General features: G+C 38.2%; 2 protein-coding genes across 3 annotated transcripts in view; one reads left to right on the top strand and one right to left on the bottom strand.

The window, feature by feature from the left end:
* Positions 1 to 12469, bottom strand: part of DOCK7 (dedicator of cytokinesis 7) — a 220360-nt gene that overhangs the window by 185982 nt on the left and 21909 nt on the right. For both annotated transcript variants that reach the window (XM_080800321.1, XM_080800322.1), the window contains exon 2: positions 6845 to 6950. In XM_080800321.1, coding sequence (XP_080656447.1) covers positions 6845 to 6950 — 106 coding nt within the window. The remainder of the gene's footprint in view (positions 1 to 6844; positions 6951 to 12469) is intronic.
* LOC308340867 (large ribosomal subunit protein eL30-like) lies at positions 3855 to 4245 on the top strand (the record flags this gene model as incomplete). The annotated part of the gene is made up of 1 exon (XM_080800320.1): positions 3855 to 4245. One exon carries the CDS (start codon positions 3855 to 3857, stop codon positions 4200 to 4202), a length of 348 nt encoding a protein of 115 aa, XP_080656446.1. The 3' UTR covers positions 4203 to 4245.

Here is a 12469-nt window from a genome sequence, read left to right as displayed (position 1 = left end):
CACATACATTAATCAAAAGAATTCTGAAGTGGCTATATTAAAATCAGACCTTGGGGGCCTGGATGGCTCAGTTGGTTAGGCAACTGCCTTCAGCTCAGGTCATGTTCCTGGAGTCCCAGGATCAAGTCCCGCGTCAGGATCCCAGCTCCACAGGGAGTCTGCTTCTCCCTCTGACCTTCTCCTCTTTCATGCTCTCTCTCACTCTCTCTCAAATACATAAATAAAATCTTTAAAAAATTAAAAAATAAAATCAGACCTCAGAGCAAAGTAAAGTATTAGATAAAAAGGGACATTATCTGATGATAACAGCTATGATCCAACAAGAAGACACAGAAATCTTTTCCCCACCCTTAAGATTTATTTATTTATTTATTTGACACAGAGAGAGAGATCACAAGTAGGCCGAGAGAGGGAAGGGAAGCAGGCTCCCCGCTGAGCAGAGAGCCCGATGCGGGGCTCGATCCCAGGACTCTGGGATCATGAACCAAGCCGAGGGCAGAGGCTCAACCCACTGAGCCACCCAGGCGCCCTGAAGACACAGCAATCTTAAAGGTATATGTACTAAACAGCTATAATTATGTGAAAAATTAAGAGAACTGAAAGGAAAAATAAGATATTATCTACAATTAAAACTGGAGACTTCGGGGCACCTGGGTGGCTCAGTGGGTTAATCCTCTGCCTTCAGCCCAGGTCATGATCTCAGGGTCCTGGGATCGAGCCCCGCATTGGGATCTCTGCTCAGCAGGGAGCCTGCTTCCCCTCTCTCTCTGCCTACCTCTGTGCCTACTTGTGACCTCTCTGTCAAATAAATAAATGAAACCTAAAAAAAAAAAAAAAAAAAAAGCAATGTTTCACAAGTGACACACAAGTCACACTGTGTCAGAAACATGCAGAGGAGAATGAGCATGGACCCCTCCCCTCCCCTTAAAACAAAAAAAAAACAAAAACTGGAGACTTCAAAACCTCTCTCTCAACAACTGATAGATAACTGGACAGAAAACCAATGAGGATATGGTAAAACTCAACAGCACCATCAACCAACAGGATTTAACTGACATTTATAGGACAGTCTGCCCAATAGCAACAGAATAAACACACTTTTCAAAAGCCCAAAAAGCATATACCAAGACAGACCATATCCTCAGCCATAAAACAAACCTCAACAATTGTAAAAGAACTGAAATCAGAGTCTGTTCTTTGACCATAATATAAACAAATTAAAAATTAGCAACAGGGGGCGCCTGGGTGGCTCAGTGGGTTAAAGCCTCTGCCTTTGGCTCGGGTCATGATCAAGCCCCGCATCGGGCTCTCTGCTCGACGGGGAGCCTGCTTCCCCTTCTCTCTCTGCCTGCCTCTCTGCCTACTTGTGATCTCTGTCTGTCGAATAAATACATAAAATCTTTTAAAAAAAAAATTAGCAACAGAAAGATAACAGGAAAATCTCCACTTAGAAAATGAACAATATACTTCCAAATAAGCCATGAATTGTAAAAGTCTAAAAAGTGAAATTTTAAAAATACATTGAACTAAATGAAAATATAACATAACAAAATTTGTGGTATGAAGGAAATGCAGACCAAAAACACAGATACCACTTCACAACCATTATGATGGCTATTATAAAAAAATGGAAAACAAGTATAGGAGAGGATATAAAAAAATCAGAAGCCTTTCAAATGTTCCCAAAATAATCATACCAAAAAACAGAATTCCATATGATCTAATTCCAAGTCTAGGTATTCCACCCAATACTTGCAAATGGGACTCAAACAGATACTTGCACACTCATGTTCACAGCAGTGATACACCAACAGCCAAAACATGGAAACAACTCAATGTCCATCAACAGATGAATGGATCAACAAAATGTGATATACACATACAATGGTATATTATTGAGTCTTAACATGGACAACCCTCTGAAGAAATGCTGAGTGAAACAAACCAAAGACAAAAAAACAAGTATTATATGACTGCACTTTATAGGGTATATAGAACAGACAAATTTATAGAATAGAACAGAGGTTACTGGGGACTGGGAGGAAGGGGCAACTGGGAGTTATTGTTTAATGGGTCTACAGGGTTTCAGTTTCGGATAATGAAAAATTTCTGGAAATGGACAGTGGTGATGGATAGTGGGGGTGATAATTACATAACACTGTGAATATACTTAATTATACACTTAGAAATTGTTAAAATTAAAATTGTTAAAATAATAAAGTTTATGTTACATATATTTTACCACAATATAGATAGATACACAGATAGATAGGACAGATAGATAGACAGATAGATTGAAGTGAACTTTTTTAAAAAAATTTTTAGGTCATGTTTCTCTGCCCAGGTATTATTTCTAGGGCAGCATACCTTTCAGGATTCAAAGTGTCACAAATGAATATTCAATGAAAATAATGACAAAAGCTGGGAGTCCTTGCATATATCTAATTCAAAATTAATCTTTCCTCAAAGAATGACCAACCATACATGAGTAAGTCTTGGGGAAGGGAAGGAAGCTGTGACACTCTCTTAAAAACACCAAAAAACGATCTTGTTTCCCAAATTCACACAGGTCACTGGCTTTCTAGAGGCGGTGTTAGCTAGACTTGAATCACAGAATCAAGTTTATTTTTGCTACAATTACCTCCCCTCCCTCTGATGCCCAACAGAGACAGCTGCTTGGGTTAGTCTTGGAATGTGGTGATGAGCTGATTATAACTATAAATTATTTTGCAAGACTCCAAGGAAAGATCCTATATTTACTGACCCAAGGGAAGAGATTACAACATGATTTTCTAGAAGACTGTGGCTGGGGAACACCTGGGTGGCTCAGTCAGTTGAGCAGCTGCTTTCAGCTCAGATCATGATCCCAAGGTCCTGGGATCAAGTCCTGTATCGGCTCCTTGCTTGCCAGGGAGCCTAGCTTCTCCCTCTGCTTGCGCTCTCTCTCTGACAAGTAAGTAAATAAAATCTTTAAAAAAAAAAAAAAGAAAGAGCATGGCTGGGCTGTAAGCAGGGTTAAAGGGTGATGAGAAGCAATAGTGAAGCACTACAGAACCTTTAACAGGCAACGTTACCACACTTTCTTCAACAATCATTATGTTGGGATTTGGAGGACATATTTAGTGTTAAGATCTCTTTCAATCCTTTCTGGTGCACCACCAAAAGTTCTGGTATTTGACAGAGGTTGTTTTGGGCTGGGGATGAGAGGTTAACAGGTGACAGATGAAGAGTTTCTTTCTGAGGTGATGAAATGTTCTAAATTGACTGTGGGGATGGTTGCATACATCTGTGAATACATTAAATCCACTGATTTGTAAATTAAATGGGTGAATTATTTGGTGTGTGATTCAAACTCCAATAAAGCTGTTAAAAAAAGTTAAACCAGAATCTAATCAGTTAGAGGAAATATAAATGATAGAGAAATAAGGAAGAAAGTTCAAAAAAGTTGAACCAGAATCCTAGTCAGCTACAGGGAATGAAGGAGATAGAGGAACAAATCTACAAGGAAGCAAACATAAAATCCAAAAAAACGGGCAATTCTATAAGGCAACTAATTCAATTTTCTCAATAAGCTCAATGGCATAAAAACAAAGTTAGAAGTTGGGGGAGGAAGAAACTACTTTAGTTGTTTTTATTTTTGTTTTAGCACAAGTGAGCTAAAACCAAATGCTATCTGTGGATTTTATGTGGAACTCCATTTGAATAAAACAGCTATAAAAAGATATTTATGACCGGTTCTGACATCCCGGCTGGGCTGCGAAGAGCTTTGCATTGTGGGAGCTCTTTCCTTTCTCTCTCCCGGCTATTTTGGCGGCTGCTCTTGGTTGGGGCCGTCCCGCACCTAAGGCAGGAAGATGGTGGCCGCAAAGAAGAGGAAAAAGTTGCTGGAGTCAATCAACTCCAGGCTCCAGCTCGTTATGAAAAGTGGAAAATACGTGCTGGGGTACAAGCAGACTCTGAAAATGATCAGACATGGCAAAGCGAAGCTGGTCATCCTCACCAACAACTGCCTAGCCTTGAGGAAATCTGAAATAGAGTACTATGCCATGTTGGCCAAAACTGGCGTCCATCACTACAGTGGGAATAATATTGAATTGGGCACAGCATGTGGGAAATACTACAGAGTATGCACGCTGGCTATCATTGATCCAGGTGATTCTGATATCATTAGAAGCATGCCAGAACAGACTGGTGAAAAGTAAATCAGGCAGAATTTTTCTTTAATAAAACTGGCCACAGCCTGTTTTAAAAACAAAACAAAACAAAAAAAGATATTTATGAGATAATCAAGGAAATTTAGCAGGTACTGGATATTAGATGATACCAAGGAATTACTGTTAATTTTGGTTAAGTGTGATAACAGCGTTGTTAAGTAAGAAAATATCAATGGTTATACTTGTCTTTCTATTTCTATATATGTTTAAAGATTCCCAAAAGTTAAAAATACTTTATCAAAGAGAATACAAGAAGACAAATTGATGTCAGCAAGCTCTGACAATCTTTTGAAGGAACTGTGTTGCAAAGAAGAGCAAAGAAATACAGAAGGCTAGGGACAGGTAGAAAAGTAGGGCAAAACAGAAGGATTTTTTTAAATGGGAGAAATAACAGCATATCTGTATACTGATGGGAGTGACTGGGTAAACAGGGAGGAAAGGTGATAAAGGAGAAGGGAGAATTACTAAAGGGGTGCATTTCAATAATTGAGCCAAGTAGGGACTGACTCATCCCTCCGCTTGTCCACGAGTGGTTCACCTAGAGTCACAGGTGTACAGGTAGACTACATGGGTACAGATGACAACTGGTGAATACACATGGTGGTAGGAGTATGTGGACGTTCTTTTCTGACTTGCTTCAATATTCACAAGTGCAATATGAAGCCAAATTATCTGAGGAGTAAAAATGGGAAAAAGCAATTAGGGGTTAAGAGTAGGAGGCACGAAATAAGCAAACTGTAACAGTGGGGAAATGAATGAACTAGGAAAACATACTATCTGCCTGGAAACGTTAAAGCCTTCATGAGTGAACAGTCATAAACTGAGGAAGACCAGTCATTAAGATTATGTTCTTCTCCAGCCACACTCAACTGCCCAAGTGCAGATATGAACTAAGCAGAGAGCTGGATTTTGAACAGCACTGAGGTTGTGCCAGTGAAATGAGAAGTTACGGAATTCAAGGTTACATGCAAGAGAGTCATTACAATGATTATCAAATATTTTAAGTTTGGTAAGGAGAGAAAAAAAAACATGAAAGTGTGAGGAGCAGGAAAAAGTCAGTAGGACCATGGATTCTAGGTTTTGGGGGTGAAGGACAGTTGGAGTCGGATACCAGAATAAGACGGGCACGTGGCTGGCTCAATCAGGGAGCATACGGCTGACTCTTGATCTCAGGGTCATGAGTTCAAGCCCCACAATGGGTGTGGAGCCTACTTAAAAATAAAAACAAATTTTAAGAAGGATACCAGAACAAGAGAGCAAGAAAGGTAAGAAGCAGTAGCCAGAGAGTAAGAAACATAAAACTGAGATTACACAGGGGTCACGATTATTTATAATGGCCAAATCTAGGGCATGACTACAGAAGTGAGTGGCTGAGGTGTAACACAGGACATAGAATATCAGTATAAAAAAGGAGTTCAAGACTCTGAGAGGGTATTAAAAGGATCACCTCCATGTACATTGAAATCACCTACAAATGCATATATTCTAAAACTTCTCCATCAATGTGTTACTGTTGTTAAATGCAAACTCCATCTTTAAAATTTTTAATAATGCAAACATTATAAACATGTTATTACAAGGTAATCAAACTATTATGTTCTGGCATACAATGTATTTTAATAACTGGTATCCTTTCTTACCTAAATGAAAAAAGTGCTAATACATAACTCTACCCAAGTCACTCCTTTTTTTTTTTAAGATTTTATTTATTTATTTGACAGACAGTGATTGATCACAAGTAGGGAGAGAGGCAGGCAGAGAGAGAGGGGGAAGCAGACTCCCTGCTGAGCAGATGCAGGGCTCCATTCCAGGCCCCTGAGATCATGACCTGAGCCGAAGGCAGAGGCTTAACCCACTGAACCACCCAGGCACCCCTACCCAAGTCACTCTTAATTACTTTTTTAGTTTTTGACAAATGGATGTATATTTCTAATTCATATTCTTACTATAACTAGTAAGTACCAGTTTTTTATCAAAATTGATTATCCTGGAGCACCTGGGTGGCTTGATTTCTGCACAGTTCATGACCTCAGGGTCAAGCGACCGAGCCCCTGCAGGAGCTAGCTGAGGATTTTCTCTCTCCCTCTCCCTCTTCCTCTCCTCCACCCACTCCCCCAACCCCCACTCCCCACCCGCTCAAGCTTTCTCTCTAAAAATTAATTATCCTCACATGCCAGCTTCCTTAATAAGAACACATATGCTTATGATTCTGACATAGTAACTGGTTAAGGCAATGATTCACTACCTGTATATTCCCTTCTATAAAAGGGGACAGATAATACTACAAATCTATGTAATTATTTAGTATTTCCTTTGGTACGTATTCCCAGAATAGATTCTTAAATTTTCCTGTAATGAATCACCTTGGATCCGGGGAGTCTTCACTATAAAATTCCAGAGTTGATAAATCCTGAAGGTAGAGTTTCAGAGTTGACTAGGAAATCAACACCTGTATTACACCTCCTAACCCTATTACCCAACTCAAATTTCAGGAAACAGAAGGGTGGCAACAAATAATATTATGAGACTAATGATGGAATATAATCCACTGGCTCATCTTTGCACTATTTTCTCATGGCCTCATCAGTAATGTGCCAGTTAACATCCCATATTTTAAATATGTTACTTACTGTGGTATGATGGGATATATTGCCAACAACGTTGAGGTTTTTGAGCAGTTGAGGAGAACCACTGTATTGTCCAGAGATCTGCTTCCTGACTTCAGCAGCCACAGTTCTATAACAAAGAAAGTAAATATTTTACTTAAAAAGAAAACAACCACGTTTAAAATGGAGGCTAACTAAGTATATTAAATATTCATTTAAGGGGTGCCTGGGTGGCTCAGTGGGTTAAGGCCTCTGCCTTCAGCTCAGGTCATGATCTCAGGGGCCTGGAATCGAGTCCCACATTGGGCTCTCTGCTCAGCAGGGAGCCTGCTTCCTTTCCTCTCCCTCTGCCTGCCTCTCTGCCTACCTTTGATCTCTGTCAAATAAATAAATAAAATCTTTAAAAAATTTTTTTAAAAAATATTCATTTAAAAACCAACAAAATCTTGGGGTGCCTGGGTAGCTCAGTGGGTTAAAGCCTCTGCTTTTGGCTCAGGTCATGATCCCAGGGTCCTGGAATCGAGTCCTGCATTGGGCTCTCTGCTCAGCAGGGAGCCTGCTTCCTTTCCTCTCTCTCTGCCTGCCTCTCTGCCTACCTGTGATCTCTGTCTGTCAAATAAATAAATAAAATCTTTTTTAAAAAATTTAAAAAATTTAAAAAAAATTTAAAAAATTAAAAAAATAAAAACCAACAAAATCTCAGTATCAACAGGGCCATAAATTCATAAAATACTTCGGTAAACACTGCCTATAATACAGTAGAACATCTTATGCTGATGTCACAAAAGTGACAGCCAACTTACAGAAGGCTTTTTTTGTATCTGGCATTTCAGGAAACATACTTTGGCTTTCAACACAGCAGGAAGCTATAATAAGACATATATATATATATATGCATATATATACACACACACATATATACATATGTATATATACATATGTACATATATATTAAAATGTACATATCTTAAGGATATAAAATTCTAAAATATTTATAAACAAAGAATTAGGAGGAAAAAAACTCCTCCTTCCTTTCTAATATCACTAGCTCCTCATTCATGCCCCAGAAAATTCTCTCTCAATTTTATTTAACTGGTAGAAATCATCCTTAATACTCTGGCATTAATGGCTTTCCATAATCTGACCCTAATCACCTTTCCAGCCTTGCATGTCCTTTCCCAAATTCTTGTGAGTGAATATATCAATTGCTTCCCACAAAGATATTTCTCTCCTATACTCACAAATTCAATTCTTAACTAGTTTTAGGCTAAACTCAAATACCAAGACATGTATACAAACATCTTAGCTCATTCCCAACTAAAAATAATACCACCCTTCATTAAAACTCTTAGAGCATTTATAATCTAATGCATTTTCCTCCTTCCTAGTTATTTTTCCACATTTTATGTATGCTCTATATAAACAAGAGGCAGTGGTTTCATTCATCAATGTTTTTCCTAAAATATTGAACATGCAACACTCAAAACAGGTGACTGGTTATGAAATACACAGTATTACTGAAGTAATGAAGTAATACTGTATATTATGTATATTACTGTATGTTATGAAATATACAGTATTACTGAAGTATAAATGAAGTAAAACACAAAAGCATTACCACAATACAACAGATTAAGTTTATTTCAATTAGGATTAGAGTTTAAAAGTTTCATCACTTCAAGCTAACCCTTGGGGGCATACTAGTATTTCAAATTTATTTACATAGCATTTCTAAAACAAAAATATTTTAGAAATTGAAATGACTTCAGACCTCATCAGTATCCATATTCCTTATATTTCACAAAACTATAAAACAAAATATTCAATGAGTCCCAAATCCCGTAACTAATAACTTCCTCACGTTAGTATCACTTTTATTAAGTAGAAATTATAATAAAAAAAAAGGAAATTACAACTCAAGAACACAAAATAAACACCACCATCCACAGATTTTGTGCAATTCTTTTTCTGTAGTCAATATCTAACCTCTACACTATGATCACTGACTCTCCACTTCCTTATTTTATAAATCTAGCCTTCTGGGGTTTTTTACTCTTTTCCAAAAACTAAACCCTACTTTCTCCTATCATTCTACTGCAAATAAATTAAAATAGGTCTAACGACCTGGTTTCCGGGACAGCCTGATACTTTCTGCAGTGTTATCAAGCCAGAGTCTGAATTCAGAGCCCTAAACATCTTGGTCCTCATCCAAATCTCCAGCTGAATTTCTGAACAATCTCATTTTCCAAAAATTATCCAGATTTGTGATACAATCTTTTCCCCTACCTTCTCTTCCAGACCTCCTTTCATTTTTCATGTTCAACCATTTCACACATATTTATTGAGCCATATTTTTTGAGCTTATTACTCAATTAGAAATTTTTGATACAAAGGTAAAAAAAGTTAGTAAGTCTCAAGATACTGATTTAGCTTAGCTTTTTTTAATGGGTGCTTTTAGGTACTTTAGACCATTTCTGTGTTTTATAAAAGGCTAACCTGTTATTCATAATTACTAAAACCTAGAAGTTTATCCTTCGACAGGTAAATGCATATACAAACTGAGGTACATCCATACAATGCAATATTATTCAGCAATAAAGAGAAATACGTTATTAAGCCACAAAAGATATGGAGGAACCTTAAAAGAATACTGGAAGTGAAAGAAGCCATTCTGAAAATCCTGTGTACTGTATGATTCCAACTATACGACATTCTGGAAAAGGCAAAACTATAAAACCAATAAAAAAAAAAAAAAACAGGGTTGCCAGGGTTAGAGGGGGGAGGAAAAGGAAGGGATAAGTAAGTAGTGTAGAGGGAATCTTTAGGGCAATGAGTTACTCTGTATGATTCTATAGTGGTAAGCAGATGTCCTTATGTATCTGTCAAAACCAACAGAATGTACAACACAAAAAGTAAACCCACTGTACTCCATGGACTGTCATTAATAATAATATATCCATATTGGATATATATCTATATATCCATATCCATATAATATCCAATTATAAAATGTACCACACTAATGCAGGACATTAATAATAAGGGAGGGGCGCCTGGGTGGCTCAGTGGGTTAAAGCCTCTGCCTTCGGCTCAGGTCATGATCTCAAGGTACTGGGATTGAGCCCCACATCGGGCTCTCTGCTCAGTGGGGAGTCTGCTTGCCCCTCTCCCTCTGCCTGCCTGCCTCTCTGCCTACTTGTGATCTGATCTCTGTCTGTCAAATAAATAAATAAAATCTTAAAAAAAAAAAAAATAAGGGAAACTAGCTGGGGAAGCATATAAGGGAAATCTCTGTACTTTCCGCCAGATGTGAAAAGACAAGAAAGTTCATTTCAGTTTGGGATTCCCCTTAGGCCTTTTATGCGTTTTTTGTTTTTTGTGTTTTGTGGGGTTTTTTTAAGATTTTACTTATATATTTGAGACAGAGAAGGAGCGGGCAGGACCAGAGGGGGAGAGAGAAGCAGATTCTGCACTGAGCAGGGAGCCCGATGTGGGACTTGATCCTGGGACTTCAGGATCACAACCTGAGCCGAAGTCAGACACTTAATGAACTGAGCCACCCAGGGGCCCCTCCCCGTGGGCCTTTTAATGAAGCCTATATACTCTGTGTTCTTTATTGTGTTTAAAGGCCTTAAAATCTCCCGATCCTTTTGTCAAGACTTAGATGAGAATATGAAAAAGCTTTTTCACAAAGAGATATAGAATAAATATTCTAGACTATGTCTATGTCTCTTTATGTGTCTCTTCCTTAGTGCTACTCAACTCAGTCTACCAACCTCCGCATTATCTCATTGTTTCTGGGGCTAAACCATGAGTTATCAGAATTTCATCAAATTCAAGATGTCACTAATTATTAAGACCTGCCACTACTTCATGTACAGCTAATAAAGAAAAACCTTGCCAATTAACCACCATAACATCAATTAATTGGAACACATATTCTGATTTCAGAAGATGTTAAGCAGTGAAACTTAAAATAAATGAAATATGATTACCTCAAAAAGAGATGATCTTTTCTTGACTAACAAAGACATACAAAAGATAATCCCCATGCTACAAATATTTGTCTTATTTCCACATTACATAATTTCCCAAAAAAAGGAATTAGTAATAATTTAAAAATAAAAAGCATTTCTAAAATGGGCTATAACAGCAATAAAAATGAATAAAAATGAAACAAGGGATGTATTTACACTGAGAAGATATATGAGAAGATTTCATGGAATGGTAGTGAGGAAATTTTCCCAAATGAAAAATAATATCTCTTAATCATACTATGGTCCAAGGTATGCAAGACAAAAAATATGACGAATATAGTTCCTGGTATTAGTTAAAATTCTTTACTAGACAGTAGTCCTCCCTTACTCATGGGGAATAGTTCCAAAACCCCCATGCATGCCTGAAACTGCAGATTGAACCTAACCCTATCTATATCCTTTTTCCTGTACGTACATACCTACCACAAAGTTTAATTTACAAATGAGGCAAAGTAAGAGATTAACAACAAAAACAGAGCCATTATAACACTATACTGTAATAAAAGTTATGTGAATGTGGTCCCTCAAAATACCTTATTATACTGTACTCACTCTTTTTCTTGTGATGATAGAAGATGATAAATGCCTATGTGATGAGATGAAGTAAGGGGCATTAGTCTACTACTGAGAAGAGAAATGCCGAATCCAGAGGAGGAGGATCATCTGTTCCCTGACTGAGGCTCATCTCAGAAAGTGAAACTGTGGATAATGAGGACCACTGTAGACTGCCTTTTCCCATATAATTTTTCCTACTCCGGGGCACCTGGGTGTTTCAGACAGTTAAGCATCTGCCTTCAACCGACGTCATAATCCCAGGGTCCTGGGATGGAGCCTTGCATTTAGCTCCCTGCTCAGCAGGGAGTCTGCTTCTCCTTCCTCTGCCCCTCCCCACCACCTGTGCTCTCTCTCACTCTCTCTCTCAAATAAATAAAACCTAAAAATAACAATATAACAATAATTTTCCCTACTCCTAATGAATGATAGCTCTATAATAGGGAAATACAGGGAAGTCTTTTTCACGTCTAATAACCTATTAATATTAACTGCAGGGGCACCTGGGTGGCTCAGTCAGTTGGGAGTCTGCCTTCGGCCCAGGTCATGATCTCAGGGTCCTGGGATCAAGCCCCACATCAGGATCGTTGCTCAATGGGGAGTCTGCTTCTCCCTCAACCTCTGCCACTCCCCTTGCTTGTGCATGTGCTCATGTGCTCTCTGTCAAATATAAATAAAATCTTTTTAAAAATATATTAACCGCAAAGTGGAAAGGGTAGGTCAAAAATTCCATAGTTACTTATGCTCCTAAATTATAAGAGAATACCTTCTTCCGCTCCCTAAAGAATATGATTGAATACTTGACCTATTTGTCTCCTTACCAACTCTCACCATTTCTACAAGCTCCCCCCCACCTCCCCACCCCCATCCCCCTGCCTTATGTCAATATGCATTACAATTTTCACAAAAGAATACACTAAGGCCATTCACTACAGGACATTGGAAATAACCAATAAAGGACTCACATCCTGAGGGAAATTCTATTCTATTTAATTTTTCCTCTACTCTCCTCCCACTTTCAGATGCCCCACCTAACCCATGATATCCAGAAAGACCAATC

This window comes from Martes martes (assembly GCF_963455335.1).
Source record: "Martes martes genome assembly, chromosome: 4".
Taxonomy (NCBI): Eukaryota; Metazoa; Chordata; class Mammalia; order Carnivora; family Mustelidae; genus Martes; species Martes martes.
The sequence above is the reverse complement of the archived record's forward strand: the minus strand, read 5'-3'. Positions and strand labels throughout refer to the sequence as shown.